Consider the following 18,289-nt stretch of genomic DNA (forward strand, 5'->3'; position numbering starts at 1 on the left):
AGACTTTTTTCTTGAAGAGAGAATTAATTTCAAGATTCCTGTCTTGTCCTTTTGGTATTCAGATAATTCTTCAGTTAAGTAGGTCCTCTTTCCCTGTAGTCTACTTTGGTAAGAGTATATGGGTGAGGGCAAATGAGGGGCTTTCCTTTAAGCTCATGAAAAGCATGTTTTTAACTTAGAATCCTCACTTATCCCCATCCCTTTTTCTGACCTCCCATCTTCCTTAGAGATTGCATCACCTTCTGATGACGTTTATGATGCAAGAGTAGTTGTTACATGGTAAATGAGTGAAGGGATTTTGTTAACATGTTATGATAGCAATTTGCCTGATGTAGTTGGGGCTTAGCAGATGGTTACAGTAATGCTTTTTAAGCAGATTTTTACACCACCCTTAGAGCACATTATATTGTTTGATGTTTTAAGCTTTACTGCCATACTTATTCATGTATTCTGGTTCCTTGTCCAAGGGTGATCTAAAGGTTTTGTAAGAGAATTACATGGGTTAGGGGGAAGAGTCTAGCCTCACAAACTGAGAGTCACTCTCATGTCATTCAGAGTTATATCATTTGAGTAGATGAAATAATTGACCCTATGAAGTGATTATTTAGTTATAGTGAGAGAGTAGTATAGGGCTGAAGAAGATTTTTGGATTGCAAACCAGAAGTTTATCATGTATTGGTAGTTGTTCAGAAAGGAGATATCTGTGATAGATTGGGAATAGGTATTAAAATACAGATCCATGATTTTATATTCATGAGGTAAAAAACATTTTCATTGGCAGATACACTGTTTGAAATATTTCTTTATGTGGAGAACAGTGATCCATATGACAGACCTTCAGCAGCTGTAGACAACCTGAAAGTTATTCAAGACGCTGTCAAAAAAGCTGGTTTGCGTTTCAAAATTGTAAGTGCTCCTGATATAAAAGAGAAGGAACAAGAGAATAAAGATGCTTTTAGAAGGTATGTTCTTCTCTTTTTGTAAATATACCTAAATTATTTACAATCAACTTTACTTTTAGGAATACCTGTCTTACAAAATAACAGTAATCCAGCATAAATTTCCGACAAACATTGATAATAACTCATTGCATGTCCACGTTGATACCTTCATCACACAGTACCTTACCAGATTTTTATGTCTAATATTTTTATGTTTTACAGTATTAAGTAAGATTTCCTATGTTCATTATTTTCATGTTTCTGTTCTTTACATGTATGGGATATCACAATGATATATGGTATATGGAATAGCTTGAGGGGTTGTATACTGAAAAAAGACGTATTGGGAATACCTGATTTAAAAAGAGAAGAAAAGGAAATACATATGATTGGGAATATCTGGTTTAAAAAAAGAAGAGAGGAATATACATACAGTGTCTACAGAAAACCTTGTCCACTCTCCTATACATTTTCTGAGGCAGTGCCACGCTTATGTTTCATTACTTTGTCATCTCTCCTTTGGCCATGGTTATCATCTGCAGATGCCAGGGCATGGAAGTAGCAAGGTTCCTGAAGTGTTTGAGGCCCATGTTTTGGGTCCATAGAGCCTTGATCTAAATGAGGCAAGGCACTGATGAGGTGTTGCAGAATGCAATTGCCTGATTGTGCATTCAGGGCACCCATTGCACCTACAAATTTCATTTGTACTCACATTGTCTTGCTTCCATGACAAAATTCCGGGTTTCTTCTCCTCAGAAAAGTGAGAGCCAACCTTCTTGAAGCACAGGTAGAAGAAATTCATTGCTCAGAAAAAGAATTCCCAAAATGAAGTGGTATCCTGGAAGAGTAAAGAAAGAATAGCATTCCCTCAAGATAGCCTAAGGCATGTTTAGGTGGGTTGCTGGTGCTCACCTTGTTAGAAGTATTAGTCTCAGGGATCAGATGTACGAGGATTTCACCATGAGAGTATCATATGATTGTACCCACAGTAAACCTCAGCCATGTATCACCTTTGAAAGTATATGGGGACAGACAAGGCATTTTGTGTACACTGTAAGTATTCACGGTGTAGGAAGAATTGAATGTGGGTATTATTGGATTACCTACCGATTGGTAGGTGTGCAAAAGAGATAATTTCAGATGTGAATGTGTTGATAGGGGCTGGGATGCCTAAGCATCACATGGTGGAAGTTAGGGTGAAGATTTCTAAAGGCTTTCAGAAGAGAAGAAATAATATAGGTGTGAAGGGATCCCAGGAAATTGAATATAGAAAGGCAAAAGGTAAGTATAAATGAAGCTAGAGGAGTGGGTGAGGAATTGAAGGTATTTAGGAAAGTAGTACTGGCATTCGCAGGAGTACAGAGTGGCATGCTGATGGTTGGAGGTGGGCTGGTGAGAAAGGGTAACGGTGGGATGACATAGTTAAGTTGCTGGTGAAAGAGAAAAGAGGTGTATGGATGGTACTTACAGGCTAGGAGCACAAGTGATTGGGAGACGTCTAAAAGGGAAAGAGGTAGAAGGTCAAGAGGAAGATACAGTAGCTGCAAAAGAGGGCAAATCAGAGTTGGGATGAGCGAGTATCAGCAGACTTCAGACAGAATAAGAAAATGTTTTGATGGGAGGTAAAAGTGTGAGAAAAAATAACAAATGGGGACACCAGTGATGAGGGCAAATGGGGAGCCAGTAAAATGCAGTGATGAGGTGCAGAGGAGATAGAGTGAGTATTTTGTAGGATTACTGAATGTGTTTGATGGTAGGGTGGCAGATATAAGATATTTGAGTTGGGGAGGTATGCAGAGTTAGAAAGTCATGGCAGGTGGTTTGGTGAAAAGAGAAGAGGTGCTGAAAACATTGTGTAAGATAAAAATGGCAAAGGAGGTGGAGTGAAGGGCACTGCAGTTGAATTTCTAAAGAGATGTGGATGACTGTGTTTTTGATTGATTAGTCAAGATTTTCAGTGGATGTATGGATCACGATGAGGTGTTTGAGGATTGGCAAAATTTCTGTATAGGTCCCTTGTATAAAAGGAAAGGGGACTAAGGTGAATGTTGGAATTACTAAAGTATAATTTTGTTGAGGGTACCTGGTAAGTTGTGTGGAAGAATGGTGATTGAGAGCTTGAAAGCATGCATAGAGCATCAGATCAGAGAGGAACAATGTGGTTTCAGAAGTGGAAGAGAATGTAAGGACAGTATGTTTGCTTTGAAGAATTTTTGTGAGAAATAGATTTGTACATATATGGGGTTTGAGGATCTGGGGAAAGCATATGTTAGGATTGATATGGATGCCTTGAGAAAGGTGTTACAAATATATGGTGTGGGAGGAAAGCTGTTAGAAGCAATAAGGGGTTTTTATCAAGAGAATTAGGTGTACGAGCAATTTGGCAGAGAAGAGGATGAGTGGTTCCAGATGAAGAGTGGGTCTTTAGCAGCATTGTGTGATGTCACCATGGTTGTTTAATTTCTTAATGGATATGGTGGTGAGGGAGGTAAATGAAAGGGTCTTGGAGAAAGTGGCAGCTATGCAGTCTGTTAAGGGTGGGGGTCTGGGAGGTGAGTCAGTTGCTGTTTGCTGATGACTGACTCAGTGCTGGTAGGAGATTCAAGTGTGAAACTACTGAAGCTAGATTTTAGTTTGGGATAGTGTGCAAGAAAAAAAGAATAAGAGTAAATGGGAATAAAAGCAAAGTTATTAGGTTTAGCACTGCAAAGAGTCAGGTTAGGTGGGATGTGAATTTGAATGGAAAAACTATGGATACCTGTGATTGGATATGGCAGCATATGGAATCATGGAAACTGTGATGAGTCATAGCATGGATGACAAAAATGGATATACATGATGGTAGAGTAGTTCCGAAGGTGGTGTGTGGTTGCAAGTCATGAGCTATAGATAAGAATGTATAAAAGAGGAAAAATGTGTTGGAAATTTATGTTTGAGGACAATATGTGGTATAATGAGGGTTGATCAAGTAAGAAATGAGAGGGTAATAGAAAAGTGTGATAAGAAGAGTGCAGTTGAGAGAGCTGAAGAGGTAGTGCTGAAATGGTTTGGGCATATGGAAAGAATACGTGAGGATATGTTGAGAAAGAGGATATATGTGTCAGAAGAGGAGGGGACAAGGAGAAGGGGGAGGCCAAATTGGAGATGGGATCTGAAAATGCAGGATTTTGAAAGGCATGCATGGGATAGAACAAATTGGAACATTTGTGGTATTGTCAGTGGATTGAGCTAAGGTATATGAAGCAGCTGAGGGAATCAGTGGAAAGGTCTGTGGGTCCTGATTGTGGATAGGGGGCTGTAGTTTTGGTGTATTACATATGACAGGAAGAGAATGGATTTGAGCAAATGAGGCCTTTTCTTTGTTCCTTTCACTACCTCATTAATGTAGATGAGTACAAAAGAAAAAGAAGAAATTAAGAGGAATGGGTGTTGTAGACACCTTTAGAAAGGAATAGTAAGTTAGGTTTCAGAAAGAAAAGATGATGAAGTAGTAGGACCTTTGAGTGGAATAGGGGGAAGGATGTGTGATTAGGCTTACACAGTGAAACAGTTGGTGATTGAAGTGAAAATGTTTGAATTATGATTTAGGACGAGAAATATGAAATGCTGTCTGACTGCAGGTATTTTATATACTTGTTATATGTCTTTCTATGATCTCATTACCATTATTCCACTGTTAGTATATTTGAGGTGGATCAGGTGCATACATCCTCTGAACATCAAAATTCTTGCACTCATGCCTATTGCTTTAAACTGAAACTTGGATTTCCACTTTGTAAGTGTGCATCTTATATTTTCACTTTATAAACTAGTTTGACTCAGCTCATGGGATCAGCATCTCCATTCATACCACATCCATACATGAAGTCTTTCCATTGCATTCAATCCCCAGGCATCCAATTAGTATTTTCATCTGAAATACTCTTAGACCTAGCCAGTTCTCTCACAGCATATATTCTTGTGTTCTGTGGGTTGTTGGTCTCCCTTTTCTTGTTGTACCTCCTGCCATACCATGGGCCCTCATGATGATGAGGTTACATTCTGGTGATGTCATTGTAATGGAATATCATCGTACAAGTCACTGAAAGCCCTGTTGTAAAGATGTTTACATTCTCAACCAAAAATGTCCCCAGTGTAATACTTACATGTAGATTTTATCTGAAACAGCTCATTACCAATGTACCATGCTCAAACATAATGTATAGTAGTTTAAACTGTCTGATTCAGTCATTGCTGCCATATTATTGATTTTCCATACAAGTATTGTACGTATGAGCTTATGAGTTGTATAGATTTGCTGTATATCTATACATTATTACAACTTTTATTTATTTTATTTATCTATTTTACTTTTGTCACTGTCTCCCGCGTTAGTGAGGTAGCGCAAGTAAACAGACAAAAGAATGGCCCAACCCACCTACATACACATGTATATACATACATGTCCACACACACAAATATACATACCTATACATCTCAACATATACATATATATACACACACAGACATATACATACATACACAGACATATACATACATACACATGTACATAATTCATACTGTCTGCCTTTATTAATTCCCATCTCCACCCCGCCACACATGAAATAACAACCCCCTCTCCCCGCATGTGCGCAAGGTAGCACTAGGAAAAGACAACAAAGGCCACATTCGTTCACACTCAGTCTCTGACTGTCATGTAATAATGCACCGAAACCACAGCTCCCTTTCCAAATACAGGCCCCACACAACTTTCCATGGTTTACCCCAGACGCTTCACATGCCCTGGTTCAATCCATTGAGAGCTCATCGACCCCAGTATACCACATTGTTCCAATTCACTCTATTCTTTGCATGCCTTTCACCCTCCTGCATGTTCAGGCCCCGATCACTCAAAATCTTTTTCACTCCATCTTTCCACCTCCAATTTGGTCTCCCACTTCTCCTCGTTCCCTCCACCTCTGACACATATATCCTCTTGGTCAATCTTTCCTCACTCATTCTCTCCATGTGACCAAACCACTTCAAAACACCCTCTTCTCCTCTCTCAACCACACTCTATTTATTACCACACATCTCTCTTACCCTATTATTACTTACTCGATCAAACCACCTCACACCACATATTGTCCTCAAACATCTCATTTCCAGCACATCCATCCTCCTCCGCGCAACTCTATCAATAGCCCATGCCTCACAACCATATAACATTGTTGGAACCACTATTCCTTCAAACATACCCATTTTTGCTTTCCGAGATAATGTTCTCAACTTCCACACATTTTTCAACGCTCCAAGAACTTTTGCCCCCTCCCCCACCCTATGATTCACTTCTGCTTCCATGGTTCCATCCGCTGCCAAATCCACTCCCAGATATCTAAAACATTTCACTTCCTTCAGTTTTTCTCCATTCAAACTTACCTCCCAGTTGACTTGCCGGTCAACCCTACTGTACCTAATAACCTTGCTCTTATTCACATTTGCTCTCAGCTTTCTTCTTTCACACACTTTACCAAACTCAGTCACCAGCTTCTGCAGTTTCTCACAGGAATCAGCCACCAGCGCTGTATCATCAGCGAACAACTGACTCACATCCCAAGCTCTCTTATCCACAACAGACTGCAGACTTGCCCCTCTTTCCAAAACTCATTCATTCACCTCCCTAACAACCCCATCCATAAACAAATTAAACAACCATGGAGACATCACACACCCCTGTCGCAAACCTACATTCACTGAGAACCAATCACTTTCCTCATATCTTACACGTACACATGCCTTACATCCTCAATAAAAACTTTTCACTGCTTCTAACAGCTTGCCTCCCACACCATATATTCTTATTACCTTCCACAGAGCATCTCTATCAACTCTATCATATGCCTTCTTCAGATCCAAAAATGCTACATACAAATCCATTTGCTTTTCTAAGTATTTCTCACATACATTCTTCAAAGCAAACACCTGATCCACACATCCTCTACCACTTTTGAAACCACACTGCTCTTCTCCAGTCTGATGCTCTGTACATTCCTTCACCCTCTCAGTCAATACCCTCCCATATAATTTCCCAGGAATACTCAACAAACTTATACCTCTGCAATTTGAGCACTCACTTTTATCCCCTTTGCATTTGTACATTCGCACTATGCAAGCATTCTGCCAGTCCTCAGGTACCTCACCATGACTCATACATGCATTACATATCTTTTAAAGAGATACTAAATATCTATACAAGTGTGTAAAACTTATATATAGAATATCCGTATATTCATATAACTGCATTACTACTATAGATACACTGTGTATTTATACAAGTAAGTATAAATGATATAGTTATGGTGTACATCCAAACACTAATATCCCATTGAACACTGGTTTCCTATAGAATTCTTGGCTTTTCTGTGAGTCTATGTAGTTTTTCATTGTAATGAACTGTTACATGTTTGTGTTTGCTCAGCCAACAATGAGCATCATATCTTAAGTACTCTGGGTCAGTCAGCACTTAATGTCTTATGCTTCTTCACTTTAAACATCCAATTTAAAGAATATTTGTTAATTATCTTTTCCCATAGTATGTGGAAAAAGCATGCAAGTGATAGTGCACATACCATACATTATTCTGTAATCATTGTTTGCATACTAGAGGCCAAATTAATTCATCATATATCCCTTGGAATAGGGGAGAAATAATTTTTTACTTTTGCTTTGTCGCTGTCTCCCGCATTAGCTAGGTAGGGCAAGGAAACAGATGAAAGAATGGCCCAACCCACCCACATACACATATATATATATACACATCCACACACGCAAATATACATACCTATACATCTCAACGTATACATATATATATACACACACAGACATATACATATATGCGCTTGTACATAATTCATACTGTCTACCTTTATTCATTCCCATCACCACCCTGCCACACATGAAATAACAACCCCCTCCCCCTTCATGTGCACGAGGTAGCTCTAGGAAGACAACAAAGGCCCCATTCGCTCATACTCAGTCTTTAGCTGTCATGTAATAATGCACCGAAACCACAGCTCCCTTTCCACATCCAGGCCCCACAGAATTTTCCATGGTTTACCCCAGACGCTTCACATGCCCTGGTTCATTCCATTGACAGAACGTCGACCCTGGTATGCCACATCATTCCAATTCACTCTATTCCTTGCACGCCTTTCACCCTCCTGCATGTTCAGGCCCCGATCACTCAAAATCTTTTTCACTCCATCTTTCCACCTCCAATTGGGTCTCCCACTTCTCCTCGTTCCCTCCACCTCTGACACATATATCCTCCTGGTCAGTCTTTCCTCACTCATTCTCTCCATGTGACCAAACCATTTCAAAACACCCTCTTCTGCTCTCTCAACCACACTCTTTTTATTACCACACATCTCTCTTACCCTATTGTTACTTACTCGATCAAACCACCTCACACCACATATTGTCCTCAAACATCTCATTTCCAGCACATCCACCCTCCTGCACACAACTCTATCCATAGCCCATGCCTTGCAACCATACAATATTGTTGGAACCACTATTCCTTCAAACATACCCATTTTTGCTTTCCGAGATAATTTTCTCAACTTCCAAACATTCTTCAAGGCTCCCAGAATTTTCGCCCCCTCCCCCACCCTATGATTCACATCCGTTTCCATGGTTCCATCCACTGCCAAATCCACTCCCGGATATCTAAAACACTTCACTTCCTCCAGTTTTTCTCCATTCAAACTTACCTCCCAATTGACTTGACTCTCACCCTACTGTACCTAATAACCTTGCTCTTATTCACATTTACTCTCAACTTTCTTCTTTCACACACTTTACCAAACTCAGTCACAAGCTTCTGCAGTTTCTCACATGAATCAGCCACCAGCGCTGTATCATCAGCGAACAGCAACTGACTCACTTCCCAAGCTCTCTCATCCACAACAGACTGCATACTTGCCCCTCTTTCCAAAACCCTTGCATTCACCTCCCTAACAACCCCATCCATAAACAAATTAAACTACCATGGAGACATCACACACACCCCTGCCGCAAACCTACATTCACTGAGAACCAATCACTTTCCTCTCTTCCTGCACATACACATGCCTTACATCCTCGATAAAAACTTTTCACTGCTTCTAACAACTTCATATCATCCTTAAACATCTCATTTCCATCACATCCACCCTCCTCCACACAACTCTATCTATAGCCCACACCTTGCAACCATATAACATTGTTGGAACCACTATCCCTTCAAACATACCCATTTTTGCTTTCCAAGATAATGTTCTCACCTTCCACGTATTTTTTCAACGCACCCCTACCCTGTGACTCACTTCCGCTTCCATGGTTTCATCCGCTACAAAATCCACTCTCGGATATCTAAAACACTTCACTTCCTCCAGTTTTTCTCCATTCAAACTTACCTCCCAACTGACTTGTCTCTCAACCCTAATGTACCTAATAACCTTGCTCTTATTCACATTTACTCTCAGCTTTCTTTTTTCACACACTTTATTAAACTCAGTCACCAGCTTCAGCAGTTTCTCACCTGAATCAGCCACCAGTGCTGTACCATCAGTGAACAACAACTGACTCATTTCTCAAGCCCTCTCATTGACAACAGATTGCATACTTGCCCCTCTCTCCAAATCTCTTGCATTCACCTCCCTAACGAACTCCATGCATAAACAGATTAAACAACCATGGAGACATCACACACCCCTGCTGCAAACCGACATTCACTGAGAACTAGTCACTTTCCTCTCTTCCTACTTGTACACATGCCTTACATCCTCAATAAAAACTTTTCACTGCTTCTAGCAACTTGCCTCCCAAACCATATACTCTTAATACCTTCCACAGAGCATCTCTGTGAACTCTATCATATGCCTTCTCCAGATTCATAAATGCTACATACAAATCCATTTGTTTTTCTAAGTATTTCTCACATACATTCTTCAAAGCAAACACCTGATCCACACATCCTCTACCACTTCTGAAACCACACTGCTCTTCCCCAGTCTGATGCTTTGAACATGCCTTGACTCTCACTCAATACCCTCCCATATAATTTCCCAGGAATACTCAACAAACTTATACCTCTGTAATTTGAGCACTCACCTTCATCCCCTTTGCCTTTGTACAATGGTACTATGCATGCATTCCGCCAATCCTAAGGCACCTCACCATGAGCCATACATACATTAAATATCCTTACCACTGCAATAGCATCTAAACCTGCTGCCTTACCAGCTTTCATCTCCTGCAAAGCTTTCAGTACCTCTTCTCTGTTTACCAAAATCATTCTCCCTAACCGTCTCACTTCGCACTCTACCTCGACCAAAATGCCCTATCTCTGCCACTCTATCATCACGCACATTCAGCAAACCTTCAAAATACTCAGTCCATCTCCTTCTCACATCACCACTACATGTTATTACCTCCCCATTAGCCCCCTTCACCGATGTTTCCAATTGTTCTCTTGTCTTACGCACTTTATTTACCTCCTTCCAAAAAATCTTTTTATTCTCCCCAAAATTTAACGATACTCCCTCACCCCAACTCTCATTTGCCCTCTTTTTCACCTCTTGCACCTTTCTCATGACCTCCTGCCTCTTTCATTTGTATATCTCCCAGTCATTTGCACTATTTCCCTGCAAAAATCTTCCAAAAGCCTCTCTCTTCTCTTTCACTAATAATCTTACTTCTTCTTCCCACCACTCAGTACCCTTTCTAATCTGCCCACCTCCCACGCTTCTCATGCCACAAGCATGTTTTGCGCAAACCATCACTTCTTCCCCAAATACATCCCATTCCTCCCCCACTCCCCCTATGTCCTTTGCTCTCACATTTTCCATTCTGTACTCAGGCCCTCCTGGTACTTCCTCACACAAGTCTCCCTCCCAAGCTCACTTACTCTCACCACTCTCTTCACCCCAACATTCTCTCTTCTTTTCTGAAAACCTCTACAAATCTTCACAAGATAATGATCAGACATACCTCCAGTTGCACCTCTCAGCACATTAATATCCAATAGTTTCTCTTTCTCGCACCTATCAATTAACACACAATCCAATAATGCTCTCCGGCCATCTCTCCTACTTACATACATATACATATGTATATATCTCTTTTTAAACCAGGTATTCCCAATCATCAATCCTTTTTCAGCACACAGATCTACAAGCTATTCACTATTTCTATTTACAACACTGAACACCCCATGTTCACCAATTATTACCTCACCTGCCACATTACTCACCTTTGTATTCAAATCACCCATCACTATAACCTGGTCTCGTGCATCAAAACTGCTAAAACACTCACTCAGCTGCTCCCAAAACACTTGCCTCACATGATCTTTCTTCTCATGTCCAGGTGCATAGGCACCAATGATCACTCTTCTCTCTCCATCCACTTTCAGTTTTACCCATATCAATCTAGAGTTCACTTTCTTACACTCTGTCAGATACTCCCAATTCTCCTGTTTCAGGAGTAGTGCTACTCCTTCCCTTGCTCTTGTCCATCAACCAGCCCTTGACTTTACTCCCAAAACATATCCAAACCACTCGTCCCCTTTACGCTTAAGCTTCATTTCACTCAGAGCCAAAACATCCAGGTTCCTTTCCTCAAACATACTTTCTATCTATCCATTTTTCTCATCTTAGTTACATCCACACACATTTAGACACCCCATATATATGAGCATATGTATGATAATATATACTTTTATCAAGTTATTTATACTTTGTCGCTGTCTCCAGCATTAGCGAGGTAGTGCAAGGAAACAGACGAAAGAATGGCCCAACCCACCCATATACACATGTATATACATACACGTCCATGCAGGCACATATACATACCCATACATTTCAATGTATACTTACATATACATAAACAGACATATACATATATACACATGTACATAATTCATATTTGCTGCCTTTATTCATTCCTGTCGCCACCTCGCCACACATGAAATGACAAACCCTTCCCCCCGCATGCACACGAGGTAGCGCGAGGAAAAGACAACAAAGGCCACATTCGTTCACAGTCTCTAGCTGCCATGTATAATGCACCGAAACCACAGCTTCCTTTCCACATCGAGGCCCCACAAAACTTTCCATGGTTTACCCCGGACACTTTACATGCCCTGGTTCAATCCATTGACAGCACATCGACCCCGGTATACCACATCGTTCCAATTCACTCTATTCCTTGCACACCTTTTACCCTCCTGCATGTTCAGGCTCCGATCGCTCAAAGTCTTTTTCACTCCATCCTTCCCCCTTCAATTTGGTCTCCCATTTCTCCTCGTTCCCTTTACCTCTGACACATATATCCTCTTGGTCAATCTTTCCTCACTCATTCTCTCCATGTGACCAAAGCACTTCAGAATACCCTCTTCTGCTCTCTAACAACACTCTTTTTATTACCACACATCTCTCTTACCCTTTCATTACTTACTCGATCAAACCACCTCACACCGCATATTGTCCTTAAACATCTCATTTCCAACACATCCGCCCTCTTCCGCACAACTCTATGTATAGCCCACACCTCACAACCATATATCTTTGTTGGGACCACCATTTCTTCAAACATACCCATTTTTGCTTTCCGAGATAATGTTCTTTTCTTCCACACATTTTTCAACACTCCCAGAACTTTTGCCCCCTCACCCACCCTGTGACTCACTTCTGCTTCCATGGTTCCATCCACTGTCAATCCACTCCCAGATATCTAAATGACTTCACTTCACCAGTTTTTTCCATTCAAACCGACCTCCCAATTGACTTGTCTACCAACCCTAATGTACCTAATAACCTTGCTCTTATTCACATTTACTCTCAGCATTCTTCTTTCACACACTTTACCAAACTCAGTCACCAGCGTCTGCAGTTTCTCATCCGAATCAGCCACCTGCACTGTATCATCAGCGAACAACAACTGACTCACTTCCCAAGCCCTCTCATTGACAACAGACTGCATACATGCCCCTCTTTCCAAAACGCTTGCATTCACCTCACTAACAACTCCATCCTAATTAAACAACCATGGAGACATCACGCACCCCTGCTGCAAACCGAAATTCCCTGAGAACCGATCACTTTCCTCTCTTCCTACTCGTACACATGCCTTACATCCTCAACAAAAACTTTTCACTGCTTCTAGCAACTTACCTCCCACACCATATATTCTTAATACTTTCCACAGAGCATCTCTATCAACTCTGTCATATGCCTTCTCCAGATCTATAAATGCTACATACAAATCCATTTGCTTTTCTAAGTATTTCTCACATACATTCTTCAAAGCTAACACGTGATCCACACATCCTCTACCACTTCTGAAACCACACTGCTCTTCACCATTTCAATCAATACCCTCCCATATAATTTCCCAGGAATACTAAAAAAACTTGTACCTCTGTAATTTGAGCACTCACTCTTATCCCCTTTGCCTTTATACATTGGCATTATGCATGCATTCCACCAATCCTCAGACACCTCACCATGAGTCATGCATACATTAGATATCCTTACCAACCAGTCAAGAACACAGTCACCCCTTTTTTTGATCAATTCCCCTTCAGTACCATCCAAACCTGTTGCCTTTCCAGCTTTCATCTTTTGCAAAGCTTTTACTACCTCTTCTCTGTTTACCAAATCATCCTCATTTTCTTAGGGAAAATGATGGAGAGGAAGTGCTATTTTCTGTGTGGTGGGGTGGCAGTGGGAATTGATGAAGGCAGCATGCATTAATATACACATGTTCATATATGTATATGGCCCAACCACTTATATACATATATGTTCTTTTTCTTTCATACTATTCGCCATTTCCCGCATTAGCGAGGTAGCGTTAAGAACAGAGGACTGGGCCTTTGAGGGAATATCCTCACCTGGCCCCCTTCTCTGTTCCTTCTTTTGGAAAATTAAAAAAAAATGAGAGGGGAGGATTTCCAACCCCCCACTCCCTTCCCTTTTAGTCACCTTCTACGACATGCAGGGAATACGTGGGAAGTATTCTTTCTCCCCATCCCCAGGGACAGTATTTTATTTATTTATTTATTTATTTTGCTTTGTCGCTGTCTCCCGCATTTGCGAGGTAGCGCAAGGAAACAGATGAAAGAAATGGCCCAACCCACCCCCATACACAATGTATACACACACACGTCCACACACGCAAATATACATACCTATACATCTCAATGTACACATATATATACATACACAGACACATACATATATACCCATGAACACAATTCACACTGTCTGCCCCCATTCACTCCCATCGCCACCTCGCCACACATGGAATACCTTCCCCCTCCCCCCTCATGTGTGCGAGGTAGCACTAGGAAAAGACAACAAAGGCCCCATTCATTCACACTCAGTCTCTAGCTGCCACGCAATAAGGCCCGAAACCACAGCTCCCTTTCCACATCCAGGCCCCACACAACTTTCCATGGTTTACCCCAGACGCTTCACATGCCCTGATTCAATCCACTGACAGCACGTCAACCCCGGTATACCACATCGATCCAACTCACTCTATTCCTTCCCCTCCTTTCACCCTCCTGCATGTTCAGGCCCCGATCACACAAAATCTTTTTCACTCCATCTTTCCACCTCCAGTTTGGTCTCCCACTTCTCCTTGTTCCCTCCACCTCCAACACATATATCCTCTTGGTCAATCTTTCCTCACTCATTCTTTCCATATGCCCAAACCATTTCAAAACACCCTCTTCTGCTCTCTCAACCACGCTCTTTTTATTTCCACACATCTCTCTTATCCTTACATTACTTACTTGATCAAACCACCTCACACCACACATTGTCCTCAAACATCTCATTTCCAGCACATCCACCCTCCTGCGCACAACTCTATCCATAGCCCACGCCTCGCAACCATACAACATTGTTGGAACCACTATTCCTTCAAACATACCCATTTTTGCTTTCCAAGATAATGTTCTCGACTTCCAAACATTCTTCAATGCTCCCAGAATTTTCGCCCCCTCCCCCACCCAATGATTCACGTCCGCCTCCATGGTTCCATCCGCTGCCAGATCCACTCCCAGATATCTAAAACACTTTACTTCCTCCAGTTTTTCTCCATTCATACTTACTTCCCAATTAACTTGACCCTCAACCCTACTGTACCTAATAACCTTGCTCTTATTCACATTTACTCGTAACTTTCTTCTTTCACACACTTTACCAAACTCAGTCACCAGCTTCTGCAGTTTCTTACATGAATCAGCCACCAGCGCTGTATCATCAGCGAACAACAACTGACTCACTTCCCAAGCTCTCTCATCCACAACAGACTGCATACTTGCCCCACTTTCCAAAACTCTTGCATTCACCTCCCTAACAACCCCATCCATAATCAAATTAAACAACCATGGAGACATCACACCCCTGCCGCAAACCTACATTCACTGAGAACCAATCACTTTCCTCTCTTCCTACACATACACATGCCTTACATCCTCGATAAAAACTTTTCACAGCTTCTAACATCTTGCCTCCCACACCATATATTCTTAAAACCTTCCACAGAGCATCTCTATCAACTCTATCATATACCTTCTCCAGATCCATAAATGCTACATACAAATCCATTTGTTTTTCTAAGTATTTCTCACATACATTTTTCAAAGCAAACACCTGATCCACACATCCTCTACCACTTCTCAAACCACACTGCTCTTCCCCAATCTGATGCTCTGTACATGCCTTCACCCTCTCAATCAATGCCCTCCCATATAATTTACCAGGAATACTCAACAAACTTATACCTCTGTAATTTGAGCACTCACTCTTATCCCCTTTGCCTTTGTACAATGGCACTATGCAAGCATTCTGCCAATCCTCAGGCACCTCACCATGAATCATACATACATTAAACAACCTTACCAAGCAGTCAACAATACAGTCACCCCCTTTTTTAATAGATTCCGCTGCAATACCATCCAAACCTGCTGCTTTGCCGGCTTTCATCTTCCGTAAAGCGTTTACTACCTCTTCTCTATTTACCAAATCATTTTCCCTAACCCTCTCACTTTGCACACCACCTCGACCAAAGCACCCTATATTTGCCACTCTATCATCAAATACATTCAACAAACCTTCAAAATACTCACTCCATCTCCTTCTCACATCACCACTACTTGTTATCACCTCCCCATTAGCCCCCTTCACTGAAGTTCCCATTTGCTCCCTTGTCTTATGCACTTTATTTACCTCCTTCCAAAACATCTTTTTATTCTCCCTGAAATTTAATGATACTCTCTCACCCCAACTCTCCTTAGCCCTCTTTTTCACCTCTTGCACCTTTCTCTTGACCTCCTGCCTCTTTCTTTTATACTTCTCCCACTCATTTGCATTATTTCCCTGCAAAAATCGTTCAAATGCCTCTCTCTTCTCTTCCACTAATAATCTTACTTCTTCATCCCACCACTCACTACCTTTTCTAATCAACCCACCTCCCACGCTTCTCATGCCACATACATCTTTTGCGCAAGCCTGTCACCACCCTCTTCACCCCAACATTCACTCTTCTTTTCTGAAAACCCATACAAATCTTCACCATAGCCTCCACAAGATAATGATCAGACATCCCTCCAGTTGCACCTCTTAGCACATTAACATCCAAAAGTCTCTCTTTCACACGCCTGTCAATTAACATGTAATCCAATAACGCTCTCTGGCCATCTCTCCTACTTACATACGTATACTTATGTATATCTCGCTTTTTAAACCAGGTATTCCCAATCACCAGTCCTTTTTCAGCACATAAATCTACAAGCTCGTCACCATTTCCATTTACAACACTGAACACCCCATGTATACCAATTATTCCCTCAACTGCCACATTACTCACCTTTGCATTTAAATCACCCATCACTATAACCCGGTCTCGTGCATCAAAACTACTAACACACTCATTCAGCTGCTCCCAAAACACTTTCCTCTCATGATCTTTCTTCTCATGCCCAGGTGCATATGCACCAATAATCACCCATCTCTCTCCATCAACTTTCAGTTTTACCCATATTAATCGAGAATTTACTTTCCCACATTCTATCACATACTCCCACAACTCCTGTTTCAGGAGTACTGCTACTCCTTCCCTTGCTCTTGTCCTTTGAAGAATGTATGTGAGAAATACTTAGAAAAGCAAATGGATTTGTATGTAGCATTTATAGATCTGGAGAAGGCATATGAAGGAGTTGATAGGGATGCTCTGTGGAAGGTATTAAGAATATTTGGTGTGGGAGGCAAGTTGTTAGAAGCAGTGAAAAGTTTTTATCGAGGATGCAAGGCATGTGTATGTGTAGGAAGAGAGGAAAGTGATTGGTTCTCAGTGAATGTAGGTTTGCGGCAGGGGTGTGTGATGTCTCCATGGTTGTTTAATTTGTTTATGGATGGGGTTGTTAGGGAGGTGAATGCAAGAGTTTTGGAAAGAGGGGCAAGTATGAAGTCTGTTGGGGATGAGAGAGCTTGGGAAGTGAGTCAGTTGTTGTTCGCTGATGATACAGCTCTGGTGGCTGATTCATGTGAGAAACTGCAGAAGCTGGTGACTGAGTTTGGTAAAGTGTGTGAAAGAAGAAAGTTACGAGTAAATGTGAATAAGAGCAAGGTTATTAGGTACAGTAGGGTTGAGGGTCAAGTCAGTTGGGAGGTAAGTTTGAATGGAGAAAAACTGGAGGAAGTAAAGTGCTTTAGATATCTGGGAGTGGATCTGGCAGCGGATGGAATCATGGAAGCGGAAGTAGATCATAGGGTGAGGGAGGGGGCGAAAATCCTGGGAGCCTTGAAGAATGTGTGGAAGTCGAGAACATTATCTCGGCAAGCAAAAGTGGGTATGTTGAAGGAATAGTGGTTCCAACAATGTTGTATGGTTGCGAGGACGTGGGCTATGGATAGAGTTGTGCGCAGGAGGGTGGATGTGCTGGAAATGAGATGTTTGAGGACAATGTGTGGTGTGAGGTGGTTTGATCGAGTAAGTAACGTAAGGGTAAGAGAGATGTGTGGAAATAAAAAGAGCATGGTTGAGAGAGCAGAAGAGGGTGTTTTGAAATGGTTTGGGCACATGGAGAGAATGTGTGAGGAAAGTTTGACCAAGAGGATATATGTGTCGGAGTTGGAGGGAACGAGATGTGGGAGACCAAATTGGAGGTGGAAAGATGGAGTGAAAAAGATTTTGTGTGATCGGGGCCTGAACATGCATGAGGGTGAAAGGAGGGCAAGGAATAGAGTGAATTGGATCGATGTGGTATACCGGGGTTGACGTGCTGTCAGTGGATTGAATCAGGGCATGTGAAG

General features: G+C 41.5%; 1 protein-coding gene across 1 annotated transcript in view; it reads left to right on the plus strand.

The window, feature by feature from the left end:
- Nucleotides 1-18,289, plus strand: part of mIF2 (mitochondrial translation initiation factor 2) — a 266,646-nt gene that overhangs the window by 113,035 nt on the left and 135,322 nt on the right. The window contains exon 6 of the mRNA XM_071688841.1: nucleotides 782-962. Within this exon, the coding sequence (XP_071544942.1) occupies nucleotides 782-962 (181 nt within the window). The remainder of the gene's footprint in view (nucleotides 1-781; nucleotides 963-18,289) is intronic.

This window comes from Panulirus ornatus, chromosome 46 (genome assembly GCF_036320965.1).
Source record: "Panulirus ornatus isolate Po-2019 chromosome 46, ASM3632096v1, whole genome shotgun sequence".
Classification (NCBI taxonomy): Eukaryota; Metazoa; Arthropoda; class Malacostraca; order Decapoda; family Palinuridae; genus Panulirus; species Panulirus ornatus.